This window comes from Tursiops truncatus, chromosome 1, assembly GCF_011762595.2.
Source record: "Tursiops truncatus isolate mTurTru1 chromosome 1, mTurTru1.mat.Y, whole genome shotgun sequence".
Lineage (NCBI taxonomy): Eukaryota > Metazoa > Chordata > Mammalia > Artiodactyla > Delphinidae > Tursiops > Tursiops truncatus.
Genome location: NC_047034.1, coordinates 79,986,071 through 80,001,987, shown reverse-complemented (window position 1 = coordinate 80,001,987; position 15,917 = coordinate 79,986,071). Strand labels below are relative to the sequence as shown.

Below are 15,917 nucleotides of genomic sequence, written 5' to 3'. Positions count from 1 at the left end.
GCAACTTTTAAAGAAAAACAAATCCTAGGCTAAAGGCATAGAGGCATTTGCTCAAGTGTTCTTCATTAACGCTGGGAGATAATAATTAAGTCTAGGAGTTTTTTATTTAACGTTTTCCATGCCTTCATATAGATCATCTCATTTTGTCATCATAAAAGCCCCAGATAAATAGGTATGATTATTTTTTCCATTTCAAAATATTAAAAGCTGCATTTTTCAGCATCAGTTGTGGCCAAGAGGGGATAAGATACTCGTCCAAGAATATGGAGTCCCTAAGTTCTGGTGCCAGGGCTCATACCAGTCTTTCGACTCTACATGTCACATTTCACACTCCACACAGTGCTCTCCACTACACCACGCTGTAGTACAGAGACATGCTGTGAGCGGTCCTCCTGATATTGTTTCTACATGACTTCTATCCCTGGCCCTTTCCAAAACATTCTATCTTCAGCATTGCAACTGCAGCCACAAACAGAGGGGCAGAGTAGGCAGCTCGCTGTCCTGTTGCCTTTTCCTTATGCCAATCAACATAAAGAAATATATGCATAGGGAAAGCAATTAGACAGCTGTGGGGTTTTGTTTTTCTAGTCTATATCAATTCGGTGGTGGCAGCTTTCTGTTCTCTACCTTTCAGATGATCTGAAGGCATGGAATTGCACATTATGTCAGGAAAGGACTGTTTTACTTTTGCTTTCAATTTTACACTGGTAGCATAACTAAAATAATATATGTACTTCCCCAATCTAGTCCCCTCTATGAGTGTCTTTATGAAGTGGCATTTAAATTTTTACATCTGTTCCCTGAGAGCCAATACAAGAAACACACATGTGGTAAATATTTTTGCATTTAAAAAATTTTGCTATGTGGGGTGCTATCCATTACTTTACTTTTTTTGGCAAATTCCTTTCATATTTTAAGTCCAAAAAACAAATATTTTTATTTCTGATGAACCTGTATTCTTTCTTGTATTAGAGAGCTCCACAATCTTTGTGTTTCCACATTTACTTTGACTGCTGGGGTAGACATCTATTAAGTATGTTTTTGTTTTTTTGTTTTGTTTGCTGTAGGGTTTATGTAACCTAATACTCCTTATTAGGTTAGAAAAGTTCCTCCTGTTACTAGTTTGCTCTGAGTTCTTAATCATTAGTGACTATTAAATCATATCAAATGATTTTTCTGCATCAATTTAGGTGTTCTTTTTTATTCTTTAATCTGTTAAAGTGTTAAATTTTATTAATAGATATTCTAGTGTTCAACTTTACATTCCTGTGAAAATTCAAATTGTACATTATGTTTTCTTTTTTTTTTTTATAAATTACTGCATTTTGTTTGCTAATAGCACTAAGTTTCTCAGAGCTGTAGCTGTTCTTAATATTTGATAAGCTTTCATACAATGTATTTCCTGTCCTTTTTAAAAACTTGGCCACAGCACTGTAAATCAACTATACTCCAATAAAATAAATTTTAAACACTTGGCTTTTACCTATTTTTCTGCATTAATATTGTTGTTCTCATTAACTACTTTTCTCCTTAAAAATGAAGACCTACTATGTGCCAGGCACCATGTAGGTTCTAGAAAAACAAAATGAACAAGATAGGTAAGATTTTTCTCCAAAATCTGATTAAGATTTTTCTAGAGAATTCTGGAGTTCAGAGATGTGTGTCTAAGAAGATGAAATTGATGGAACATCTGATATGGACAGAAGGGATTGGCATGGACCAAGAGTGGAGCAGGCTGATGACTAGGATATTACAGTAGATGGAAAGGATGGTACTTGAATTAAAGTAGGAGCAGTGGAGATGGTGAAGAGCTTGAAGATATATTTTGAGGTTATACCCTCAAAACTTGATGGATCAGACATGCAGGACAAAGGAAAAGCTGAAGTAAGGAATGACTCTTAGCCTTTTGGCTTGATGGTGACATTTTCTGAGATGGATGAGGGGAGAAACATGCTTAGGTGGGAAAATTATCTGCTTCATGTGGGACACTAAATATTTAAGAGGCCTATCAGAAATTCAAGTGGAATTTAGAGGTAGGGACAGTAATGTGGAGCTCAAGATAGAGATAATTTGGAAGATAAAATTCTATGAGTCATTAGGGTTAGACATATATAATAGATGAAATCATTAAAAGAATGTTTACAGAGGAAAGAAGACAATTCAGGACTGAGACTTGAGGCACTTCAATATTTAGATGTTAGGTGGAGGAGAAGTATTAGACAAAATTCCAAATGGAGCACTGAGGAGGAATCCAGTATGGTGTCTTGGAAACCAAGAGCGAAGAGTGTATCACAGGGAATGGATCAGCTTTGTTGATGAAAAGGTCAAGGAAGATGAACAGAGATAAGTGTTCATTTAGGTTTGGCAGGACAATTATGTGTGACCTTGAAAAGTGAAGCTTCATGGAGTGGGAAGGACAGAGCTAAATCAAAATAGTCTGAAGTGAACTTCCAGTTAAAAATGGAAGATTAAACACATGTACTCCCTAACCCCTCAGTAAAGGAACTGTAAAAATTTTGAGTTTTAATATCACAAAGTTGAAGGCCACAGAAGAGGAGACAAAGGCAACAGCATTTTAGAAGGTAGAAAGCAGAAGGATAAGTGGTAACAGATTTAGCAGAACATGGAAAGCCAAATCCTAAGAGTAGTTTTAAGAGAGACCAGACGGAACTTTATCTGTGTGCAGAAATACAGAAAGGCTTAAGAAATGGCAGAGTGAGGTACCTCTGAAAGTGGAGTGAAAGTGGCATTGAAAATAGGAAGTCTTTTAAGAAGCCTCAACAGTCCTGAGCAGCCGGGGGACTGTCCATCTCCCACCTCAGCAGAAGGGAGATTTATTACCAACACAAGGTGACCCTGTGGATTCTAAGAAGAGGGACCCGAGGCACCACTGAAGGAGACCTATACCACAGAAAAAAGAGAATTCTGTAAAAGTCTAAATTGGCATGGTCCAAGAGAAATATAAGGTAAGCCACAAATGTGAGCCATGTGTGTAATATAAAATTTTATAGTAGCCATATTTTATAGTAGTCATATTTTTAAAGAGGTAAAATTATAACTGTATGTTTTATTTAACCTAATATGTCAAAAATATATTATCATTTCAATATGTAATCAATGTAAAAATTGCTAATGAAATGTATCACCTTCTTTTTCAACTAAATCCTTAAAAATCTGGTGTGCACAGCATTTATATAGCTATACTTATGTAGTGTATAGCCTACTTACAGCCCATCTCACTTTAACTCGCAACATTTCAAGTACTCAGAAGCTACATGTGACTAGTGATTACCACATTGGACAACGCAGATCTGGAGGTTGAGTGGGAAGACACCTTAAACTCTTTCCCTCTATCACTCAGCTCTTAAAACCCCGACTGGTAAGTTATATCTTGAAGATAGGAGATTAGATTTTTCTTTTTTTCCTGGAGACTCTAAATGGCCCAAGAGTACAGAACTAATACTTTAACACTGATGGGTCTCCCAAGAAAACCCCCCAGCCAAATTACCCAACAACGAAGTCCAGTTGTTGACAACTTCCCTCTACCCTGACCTCAGGTAGCACTTCCTATCATATTTTTAGTGTCTCATTAATATGAACAAAGAGGCAAATACCACTAGATATTATTCTCCAATATGAAAAATGAAGATCTCCCCTCCTCTCCTCCAAAAAACAAAAAGTTAAAAAAAAATTTGAGGAAAAGAGACGATGCAGGGAGAAGACACTATGACTTCAAAGGACTTTAATATCCTCATAGAGATAAGAGAAGATATGGCACCAGGGAATGTGAACAGTGTGCTCTATAAAGGTAATTTTTAATTATAAATAGAACTTAAAGAAATTAACATTATAACAACAGACACAGAAGACCCAACAGAAAAATTGAATGAAAGCAGAGCCATATTTCCAGAATAAGAAGAAAAGGTGTTGTAAACTAGGAGGGAAAAGGTAAAGAAACTGGAAGTTCAGTCCAGGAAGTCCAACACCAGAATAATAGGAGTTTCAGGAAGAAAGACTAAAGAAAACAGAGGGGAGATGATTTAGACTGATGATTGTATAACATTTCCCAGAATATAAAGACAGGAGTCTCTGGATTATACTGGGCTCCCCAGTACAATATGAGGAATAGAACCACATACCAAGGCACATCAACAGGAAATCTAGAACACTGGAACAAAGAGAAAATCTTAAAAACCTTACAGAGAGAAGAAAAAAAAAAAACAGACTAAAGTGATCAGGAATCAGAATTTCATTCTTTTTTCTCAAGGACAATCTGGAAAGCTAAAAGACTATTGAAGAATGCCTTCAAAATGTCAAAGGGAAATACTTTTTTTTTTTTTTTGTGGTATGCGGGCCTCTTACTGTTGTGGCCTCTCCCGTTGTGGAGCACAGGCTCTGGATGCGCAGGCTCAGCGGCCATGGTTCTTGGGCCTAGCCTCTCCAAGGCATGTGGGATCTTCTTGGACCGGGGTGCGAACCCGTGTCCCCTGCATCGGCAGGCGGACTCTCAACCACTGCGCCACCAGGGAAGCCCAGGAAAGTACCCTTTAACTTAGCATTTTATGTAAAGCCAAACTGGCAGTCAAATGTAAGGATAGAATTAAGATACTTTCAAACATCCAATGCCTCAAAAATTTATGGAAGCAACTTGAAGAGACGGTCCCCTACAAAAAGAGTAACCCAAGAGAGAGGACAACATGGGATTCAGAGGACAGAGTATCTAACTGGAAATAGAGGCAAAGGATGTGGCCATGATAGTGAAGGGAGATCGCAGGACCACAGCTGTGCAGCAGGCTTTCTCTGAAAACTGGTAGAATTTTCTTTGCTGCTTTGTAGCTTCTGGCAGTGGCCATCAATCCTTGGTGTATTTTGGCTTGCATCTGCCTCATTCTAATCTCTGCCTCTCTGGTCACAAAATATTCTCCCTGTGTCTCTTTGTCTTTACTTGGTATTTTCTTCTTCTTACAAGGACGTCAGTCATATTTGATTACAGCTCACCATAATGCCCTCATCCTAACTTGATTTCATCTTTTAGACACCCTAATTCCAAATAAGGTAACACTTTTAGGTCCTGGTGTAAGGATTCTAAAAATTCTTTTCGGGGACACTGTTCAACACATAACAATCCATACTGTGGCCTCTCAAATTCATATCCTCCCGATATGTAAAATATATTCACCCAATCCCAATATCCCTCAAAGTTTTAACCCTTTCCAGCATCAACTCTAAGGCCCAAATTTTACCTAAATATCTTCAAAATCAATTATGGGTGAGACTCAGTTCCTGGTCCCTCCTTGGGCAAAATTCCTATTCATGTGTGACCCTGTGAACCCAGAAGACAAGTAGAGGGCAAGCAGAGGTTGAGAGCACACAGGAAAGGCATTGCTTAGACAACAAAATTGATAGAATACCTGTTAGGTCTGAATGGATTGAAAGGAGATTTACTCTTTGGTAGAGAATTTGGGGGGTAGTAATGATAAATGAATAACAAACTAAACAAATGAAAAGGAAATGTAATCATAGAATACTATACAGTTCAGTTGTGAATAGTTTTTATATAATTGAAATAAGGTAAATCTTGAAATCTAACCAAAAATTATGATATAGTTAACAGTGTTGGAGAATGGCAAGGAGAAATGCTGCTGTGAGGGTAGGAGTGTATGAATGAATGTATGTGCACGTGTGTGTGTTTGTGTGTGTGTGTATGTGTCTGAGTGTGTGTTATATGGAGGGTGGGCAAGCTGTCTTCTCAAGAAGGAGTTAATTGATGATGATGCCCCAAACTAAAACTAAGACTAAATATACTTGTTACTGAGAGACAATTAAGTAACAAAAGAAACAGGTAAATACCTGGAAGATTTTTACCTCTGGGAATTTTGGCATGGGAGTGGGTGGGAGCTGTTATTTTTCGTAAGACTCTTTATACAATTTTTTGGCTTTAAAAATATGTGGATGATTATGGAGAACAGTATGGAGGTTCCTTAAAAAACTAAAAATAGAACTACCATACAATCCAGCAACCCCACTACTGGGCATATACCCTGAGAAAACCATAATTTGAAAAGAGTCATGTACCACAATGTTCACTGCAGCACTATTTACAATAGCCAGGACTTGGAAGCAACCTAAATGTCCATCAACAGATGAATGGATATAGAAGATGTGGCATAGATATACAATGGAATATTACTCAGCCATAAAAAGAAATGAAATTGAGTTATTTGTAGTGAGGTGGATGGGCCTAGAGTCTGTCATACAGAGTGAAGTAAGTCAGAAAGAGAAAAATATATACCATATGCTAACACATACATATATGGAATTTAAAAAAATGGTTCTGAAGAACCTAGGGGCAGGACAGGAATAAAGACATAGTTGTGGAGTATGGACTTGAGGACACGGGGAGTGGGAAGGGTAAGCTGGGGCCAAGTGAGAGTTTGGCATGGACATATATACACTACCAAATGCAAAACAGATAGCTAGTGGGAAGCAGCCGCATAGCACAGAGAGATCAGCTCGGTGCTTTGTGACCACATAGAGGGGTGGGATAGGGAGGGTGGAGGGAGGCTCAAGAGGGAGGAGATATGGGGCTATATGTATATGTATAGCTAATTCACTTTGTTTTAAAGCAGAAAGTAACACACCATTGTAAAGCAATTATACTCCAATAAAGATGTTTAAAAAATGTGGATGTAAAACTTTGATAAAAGTAAAATTGAAATTAAAAAGATAAAACAAAAGAGTACAGGTTTTTGCATAAAACGTAAAAGCAACAAGAAGTTCATTTTAGCGTTACTCATTATTTTGCATAGTGGTTAAGGGCACAAGTTCTGGGGTTGGATTTCTTGGGCTCGTATCTTGCTTCTCTCACTCATCAGCCATGTGACCTTGGACAAAAGTTACTGTTGGTCAAGGTGTCTCAGTTTTCTACTATTTAAATAGTTTCTACTTCACAGGATTATTGAAGAGATTAAATAAGCTAATAATACATATTAATCATTGACTAGCATATGGTAAGTGCTCAGTAAATGTTAGCTATCACAACTTCCATTGACCCGTTAATTGTATCAGAAAATACTTGGAAATGTTGCGAAAACTGAAGAGAACTGCCAGGCAATATGGGGGAAAATAAGGTTGCTTCCCAATGTCTTACTTTTATTACTATGTTTTTTTAAAAAAAACATGTGCAACAGTCATGCATATCTATATTTTTTTCCTTAAAAGACTTTATAAAAAACATCCTTTTAGAAAGTATATTTTAAACTATTTTGGGCATGCAAAGCTCAATCTGGGATTAAACTCACTTTATAGGTGAAGTAAATGGGAGTATTGATCTGAACTAGATCTGAGAGTGACCTAGAAGTGAACTGTTCTAAATCACACCATGCCTCTCCAGGCCCATCTGACCATCTTCCACAGACTCACAGACCATTAATACCTGAAGCAGAACTTCTGGCTTAAAATGTTCAGTAAAACTCCAGTCCATTAGATTGCGTTGCTGCATTTTCTTTATGTCCTCTAACTCTGCTTCCACAGTCATCTTCTTGGGTTTCTAAAAAAATCATAGGAATCCAATTTCAGCCTTAATTTGTTTAAGTCCAAACGGAGCCCTCTTGGACTCCATCAACTAACCAGCATGCACTCCATCTAATTGGGGAAATCTGCATATGTATAAATCCATATGGCAACACTTTAAGAGAACTGCTGCCAGAAAGAGTATGCCTTTGACTTTTTTTTCATGGGCAACATAATCTAAATATTTTTATTGTTAGGTTATACTCTTCTGAGTCCTGTTAGCAATTATAGGCAGGTTTTCTGAACTCACTTCAAGACAGCATTAGTTCTACATGGCTGTATGGTCAGCAGGTGTTCGTGACGTTGCCAAGCCACACTGTCTAGAGAGGAGCATGGAGCCTGGAAGTTTTGCTTGAGCGGCTGGTGAAATTAACTCCTTTCTCTCCAGTTGGAGCTGGTCAGGGGATGTCTGAATAATCCCTTCTCCTCTAGCATCAGCATTCTCCTGCTAAGCTTCTCTCTCTCCTTTTTTTAGTTCACGGTTTTCTCAGATCATCTTACTCGCATCTACACATTTATAATAATAATTTCCTACCTTTTCAAGAGGATCAGCATTCGTGACCGCTTTATCTTTGATCTCATTGTTCATGGTCCGCTCTGTAAATCAAAGACACCAACATCCAGTTGTGTTTGGGCTTTGTTCTCATTTTAGTCAACGCTGTGCATTTTTGTTGCCATATGATCTAGCTTTCTGTGCTGAAAAGGTAATTCCTAAAAGGCATGTTTCATGCCTCCAAAAAGGTGTCTGTGTCAATAATTCTCAATCAGTGTCTACCTAGAAAAATTATGCTAAGTCCTTTGAAAAGAACCCAGCTTCCTATACAATACATTCCTAAATCATGTTAGATAGTCTGCCTTCAGACTGTATGGCTCACTTCTAACAATGTCCCTTTACATTACAAGCTGCAAATATTTACTGATTAAACTATGTCAACTGCTCACTACACACTGTTGTGTCTTGTCATGCTGGCAGCTATCACAAAGGCTTTTCAAACTTCTTGGTCATATCTTATGGGTGACAAACTAGGACAGGGGCAGGGGATGTATGGAAAGGATAACTACCAGATAAAGGCAACTCCTACCAGAAAAAATAATACTATATACCATCTTGTAGAGTTTTTCCATTCATTAATTGTTTATTAATTTTAAACCCATTTAATGGGCATCTGCAGACTTATAGAGTTTTAAAAAGTTAGTTAAATGAATAAAATGAATCGGGAGCTGGACTCCACTGCCCCATACCATGGACCAATGTGAGTCACGCACATTAGTTCTCCCTGTGACCAAACAGTAGACTTATATGATAATTGGGATTGTGATATCCTTCTTGAGTACCGAGCAAACAGCCATATAAATGGACAGAGAGGAAACAGAATCATGCTGTTGATTTCTGAATCACCATGCTTCAGTAATTACTAAAGTTAACAAATGTTACACAGAAGAGTTCCATGATATATGTTTCACGTGGATAGACATCTTTACTGTGAATGTCTCAGAGTTTGTAATATGCTCTTGTGACTGTGAATCTCTAACAAAGAAATGGATAAAGTACATAGCATTTTCCAGATCTGACCAAAGTAATAGAGTAAGGGTGTGAATCTTGTAACATACCTGTCATGCTGCTGAATAACAGCCAGCCGGACTTTTTATCACCCTTAGAATAATAGCAAATTAATCCCTACAAAGTCATATATGAAATGGCTCCAGCTTAACTCTCCAATCACATCTCCTTCCACTCTCCCTTGCTCATTCCACACCAGACTCACTGGCTTGCTTGTTGTGTCTTGAAGTTTTTGAACTTGCTTTTCTCTGTCTGGCATGCTTTGCCTTAGATAGTCATCTGTTTCAAACCCTTACTTCATTCATATTGCTGCTCAAATGTCACCTCCTCAAAAGCCTTCTGCTTCTTATCCTGCTTTATTTTTGATCATGGTATTTATCAGTGCCTAATAATATTTGTTTATGTCTGTCTCTCCATATCAAATGTGAATTCCTGGAGAATAAGAACTTTATCTTATTTTCCCTAACTGTATTCTGAGCAACCAACACATGCTAGGAACTCAGTAAATATCTATATTTTTTGATTGAATGAGAGAAATCTATACCATATACTGAAACTGGAAATAAATACAGGGCCATATAGAGAGAGAAGAAATGTGGAAGAAATCCTACAACAAAAGCTTATTTGGGGGTAAGCATAAGATTTGTTTTCATTCTGTGGCAAAGAGAACCATATCTGGGTTTCTAGAGGGAGTAGTTAATTACGTCTAAGCAGGATAGGTCAATGTTTTCCTTGCTTTTAGGAGCATAGCTACTTATATCTTTACTGCTAGTTCCATCTCGCCTTGGGCTGGTGAGGGTGACAGCATGAATGTTCCATTTTGATTTAGAAGAAAACTATAAAGACAATTCAGTATTTATATAAATACAGCCACTCAAGAGAAAACTCAGGCCAACTATAACTCTAAATAGACCATGATGTCCCATGTGTCCTTGAAGCAATTGATATGAAATCTGTGGAATAAAAATTATTCTATTCTGTGGGCTGCCAGATTTCCGGGAGATCTGATATTCCCTCTGTGTCTAAGGATCCAGCAGAAAAAAGTCTCCAGTTTAAAAAATATGTTCTAAAAATTTGTGCACCAGTTATTTTGTCAAAGGAAAGAACATTCTAAGACTAATGTGAACTCTCTATTTAATAGTAAAGCAAGAGTCATTTTTTCTTTCTTCCTGATTTCTCCCTTCAACCGCATAATCCCTTGACAGTGTGATTCAGTAGTTTTTGACACATCTGGAAATGGATGCATTCTCATTCCTTTGAAAAACAACTTTCCTAATCTGTTTTACTTTAGAGATAACAAGATCCCTCTGCAAAGCAGTTACTTTATTAAAAAAACACCCAACAAGCATAAAGGGCACATCTAAACCTATAGCCTCACAGTTATCAACTCTCAGGTTTTTCATAAATATCCAATAGGCCCTGTCAAGTTCAAAAACAGTCTCAGATGGATGTTTGGTTGAGAAAAGCACAAATACTCAGCTCTTCATGTCCAGGAACAGGCTTTTATATATATCTGATGCTAAGATGGTTGTGCAGGAAATAGATGAACAATTTCTGCTTTGTTTAAAGAGATCTAAAGTCGATGCTTTAGAAATGTGACTCAGGGTTAGGGGAAAAAGCAAAAAAAGATTAGCAACAACAACAAAAAATTCCCTTACATATAACAGCCGCAGTGAGGAACCAAGGCTCAGCTGCCCTCCCCCACCCAAATGTAACAGTTTCTTGATGTAGACCAGCCTACACCCTGTAGAATCCCTTACAGGCCAACCCTTACAGGGTTCAGCTCTCACGATTGCTCGGCCTCTAGGATACATTGTCCATCACAGCATTGTCAGCCTTGATGATTAGGGAGTTGCTATAAACATTTACTTTGCACCAGGATCCAGAACACCAACTTATGTGGTTTGACCACCAGGTGGCAAAAGTTGCCTGAGAAAAAACTATATACCAACTGCTCTAAAAAAAAAAAAATTAAAAAATTAAAAAAATTAAAAAAGCAAAATAAAACAAAAAAAACCCCTCAGGCCTTATATCTCTCCTGGCTTATTCTGGCTCTACATTAACTCAAAATGACTTCTTTGGAACTTCCTTGGTGGTCTGGTGGCTAAGACTCTGCACTCCCAGTGCAGGGGGCCCAGGTTCCATCCCTGGTCAGGAAACTAGATCCCACATGTTGCAACTATGAGTTCGCATGCCCCAACTAAAGATCCTGCATGCTGCAAGGAAGGTCATGGATGCCGCAAGGAAGATCCTGCATGCCACAACTAAGACCAGGTGCAGCCAAATAAATAAATAAAGTATTTAAAAGAAAAAATGACTTCTTTGCTATACATGTACATTCCCATAGGATTCACTAATACCATAACATCTCAGGCTAACTTATTTGGCTTAATTTTTTGTGAGCTAGGCTAATAGGTAAGGGTATTTAGAACAGAGAAATAGGGAACCAGCCCTAATGGTAAGGAACTAGCCCTAATGGTAAGGAACCAGCCCTAGGAAGACCCGAAGGCAACAAAATCAGGTTAAGTGTTGCCATGAAGAAGAGACTATGAATATGGCTAAACTATCAGATGCATCGCAAGGAATTTCTGGAACTGAGGAAGCCACAAGACAGCCACAGTGGAGGAAGCATTGATTTGGAGTTAGATAGCCCTCTTTGGAATCCTGACTTCCTGCTTGTATGTGGTTGAAAAAGTTACTTAACCACTCTGAGTCTTTGTTTCCTTGTCTTCAGAATTAGGCTAATAGTAACTTCCTCATAGGCTTGATGTTTATATAAAGTATTAGTTAATATATGTAAAATAGCACAGTGCTTGGAATATAGCAGGCAATATTAAATAAATGTTATCTCCCTCCCTCCTTTGTCCCCTTCATCCTCACTTATCTGCTCTGCTAACAGGCAAGGAGATTTTCCCTAATTCCACTCCATTGATGACTTCCTCTTCTACCCTCATTTAAGTAAATGAAATGGTAAGATGACCATTTAGTCAATACTGACTTAACACCTATTCTTTTGTGGCACTATTTTTTAATGCTTTTTAAAATTATGAAATATAATACAGAAAAGTACAAACAACATAAATGCTTGGTATAATGAATAATGATAAAGAAAAGTCCCAGCACTCCAGACATCTTATGCACGTTCTTTCACAATCACACTTCTTTATTAAACTTGCATATTATTCCTGACTCTCTTTTGTGGATTATTTTGGGTTTTCTACATACACACTATTTACAAATAATAACAGTTTTGTTTATTCCTTTTCAACCTTTACAATATTATCTTTTTCTTGCCTTACTGAGTTGGCTAGCGTCTCCTGTATAATCCTAAATATGAGTGTTTATAGTGGATAGTCTCCTGATCCAGGGAAATCTTTCAACTTTTCATCTTGATATATAATGTTTATTATAGTAATTTTAAAAATAACCTTTATAAAGTAGAGAAATTTTCTTTCTATTGCTAGTTTGTTAAATTGACTTCATAAATCGCTGTAGAATTTTAAGTGCTTTTTCTGCATCTATTGAGATATTTTTCTTACTGTGTTAATTGATAAATGATGTTGATTTTACAATGTATGTTTTTTCCTTCAATCTTGTTATAAAAACTTGTACTTGATTATTATCATTTTGTATATTGCTAGATCAGTTTACTTACGTTTTATTCAGGATTTTGGCCTATATATTCATGAATAACTTTGATTTATAACTTTCTTTTATTGTATTATCTTTGACAGTTTTATTATAAGGCTGATGTTAATTTCATAAAATGAGTGGGAGAGAATACCCCTTCTATAGTTCCTGGAATTAATTTTTGTTAAGCTTAGAACTATTTCTTTTTTTGAGCATTGAATATCACTAGCCAATGACATTATTTGGGAAGATTTTAAATTATTGATTTAATTTATTTAAATAGTTACAAGACTATTCAGGTTCTCTATTTCTTCTTGAGTGAATGTTAGTAAGTTATACTCTTCTAGTAATTTGCTCATTTCATTTTTAGGCTTAGTGGAATAAAGTTGTTTATATCCTTTTACTGTCTTTTAAATTTTTATAGGATTAAAAGGAAGTCCATTTCTTTATTCCTAATATTTTTATTCCTGATACAGCTTTATTTCTAATATGGTTATTCATGCTTCTTTTTGTGATCAGCCTTTTGTAAAAAAATTTCTCAATTTAAAAAATCTTTTCAAAGAACTAAACTTTTTCATTTTATTTGTTCTACCTATTGCATCTATATTTTCCATAATTTCTTTGTGGTTTGAGAGCATACTCTGTAGTTTTGATCTGTGAAAATTTGTTTTAGGACTTGTTTTCTGATGTAGTATATGATTAATATTTTTAAGATAAACATACTTATGACCTCTAAAAAGCTATAGTATTAAGGAGGCCTTAATATAGGCATATGAATAATGGTAGTAAGTAATAGGAAATGATAACTGATGCCATAAAGGAAGCATAGATTAATTATGACCATATGGAATGGTAAGGGAGGCATTTCCTGGTATACACATGTAACAAAGCTTCATGGAGGTACCATTCAAACCTAATAATAATCAAAAAGAGAACTCTAGTTGGAGGGTATTGTGGGGAAAAGTCACAGAGATTGAAAAGAGCAGGCTGCCTAGAGGAAATAGGGCCTAATTCTGTTTGGTTAGAGCATAGGATAAGTGAGCAAAAGGGAAAAAGTAGAAAGGGTTTGGGAAAAGTAATCTGGTACTGCTGAAGAAGCACGTAAAGCAGGCCAAGAAGTTGGGTTCTATATTGCAGGTAGTAGGGAGCCACTGAAGGTTATAAGCAGGGACATAACAGAAGTGTATTTTAAGAAATTAATCAGTTGTGTGTAAGACAGCTCAATAAAAATTTAGCCTAATATTCTTCTATGCTTCTATACCTCCTAATACAACAATATTTATTATGCTTTATTCTAGAATGAGAGTAACTGCCTAAGCCATGAGGAGGAGGGAAGGGAACTGATGTTCACTGAGCACTGATTTTGTACCAAGCTCTGCACTGGGCAGTTCATTATGTTACTGCAGGTAATTTTTAATAAGTTTTGCAAATAATCACAATAGCCTTGTAAAATACTAATGATGAAAGTTTTAATTATGTTCACTGTACTACATTTATGAAGGTAAGAGTGGACTAAGAGGTTTTATATTTTGGGAAAAAAAAGGTTGAAATAATGAGGACTTACTCTACAAATAATAAATGCTGGAGAGGGTGTGGAGAAAAGGGAACCCTCCTACACTGTTGGTGGGAATGGAAATTGGTACAACCACTATGAAGAACAGTATGGAGGTTCCTTAAAAAACGAAAAATAGAGCTACCATAGGATACAGCAATCCCACTCCTGGGCATATACCGTATCCAGACACAACTATAATTCAAAGAGATACCCACACTCCTATGTTCATAGCAGCACTATTTTCAATAGCCAAGACGTGGAAGCAACCTAAATGTCTATTGAAAGATGAAAGGATAAAGAAGATATGGTACACACACACACACACACACACACACACACACGGGAATATTACTCAGCCATAAAAAAGAATAAAACAATGTCATTTGCAACAACATGGATGAACCTAGATCACATTAGATGAAGTAAATCAGACAGAGAAAGACAAATATACGATATCATTTATATGTGGAGTCTAAAAAATGATACAAATGAACTTATTTACAAAACAGAAAGAGGCTCACAGACATAGAAAACAAACTTGGGGAGGGGAGGAATAAATTAGGTGTTTGGGATCAACAGATACACACTATTATATATAAAATAGATAAACAACAAGGACCAACTGTATAGCACAGGGAACTATACTCAATATCTTGTAATAACCTATAAAGGAAAAGAATCTGAAAGAGAATATATATATATATATATATAACTGAATCACTTTGCTACATATCAGAAACATTGTAAGTCAACTCGACTTCAATAAAAACTTTTTTTTAAAATAATGAGGACTAACAACACTCAGTAACAAAGTTTAATTAACCAAATAATTTAGATATTAAACAGTTTTTCAACTGAAATAGGGAGGCATTTAAATAATGCATCTTGAATCTTTTTTTTTTTTTGGTTTATACATTCTCTAGTAGCGTCTATACACACGCACGCACACACATATAGACACATGTACACACACAGAGACACAAGTTTACTTACTCAAAGGCTCAGGTTGGAGCTGCGACTTCAAGCTTTTCTGCTCTGATGGTTCTCTGTAATCAGAGTCTAAGGATTTCCTATTATCCAGGTCAGAATACTTCATATTGTTAGTATCAGGCTGACTAGGATAGGAAGGTTCTTTGTTGATCTCATCATCTTGCATAGATGTTGACCAATTCTGATCCAGAAATAAAACTCTGTCTTTGATTCCACTATCTAGGCAGTGTAGAGAGGATCCATAAGATACAATGCTAGACAAATGGACAATCATACAATGCGAGATTACTTTTTGTTCCTTCCAGGCACTGTACCTGTTCGCTGTCTGGTCTCTTGGGTATTCATTTTCATGATGTACTTTTGCCTTATCTGTTTAGCAAATCTGGCAGGGTTGTCCCATGGTATGTTGAACATCTCAGAATCTGTCCCATACATCATTCTAGAAGGTTTTAGTTTCCCTTCTTCATCAACCTCAGAGAGTTTCAGGCTCTCAAAAGTAAACACTTTGAAGGCTCGCTCTACTTCATTCCAGCTCAAGACTTCTGTAAGAAAGTAGGACAAGTGCTGCTAGGAATGCTCTTTATTACCACATGGTACAGGGCTAAAAGA

At 36.7% G+C, this 15,917-nt stretch overlaps 1 protein-coding gene across 5 annotated transcripts in view; it reads right to left on the bottom strand.

The window, feature by feature from the left end:
- The window catches only part of SPAG17 (sperm associated antigen 17), a 172,559-nt gene that overhangs the window by 124,562 nt on the left and 32,080 nt on the right, over positions 1–15,917 (bottom strand). For all 5 annotated transcript variants that reach the window (XR_012333560.1, XM_073809001.1, XM_073809010.1 and 2 more), the window contains 4 exons: positions 15,623–15,850; positions 15,312–15,527; positions 8,108–8,169; positions 7,436–7,549 (listed from right to left, as the gene is read on the bottom strand). Coding sequence is in view for 4 of the 5 variants with exons in the window: in XM_073809001.1 (XP_073665102.1) it covers positions 7,436–7,549; positions 8,108–8,169; positions 15,312–15,527; positions 15,623–15,850 (620 nt within the window). In the remaining variant the exon portion in view is untranslated. The remainder of the gene's footprint in view (positions 1–7,435; positions 7,550–8,107; positions 8,170–15,311; positions 15,528–15,622; positions 15,851–15,917) is intronic.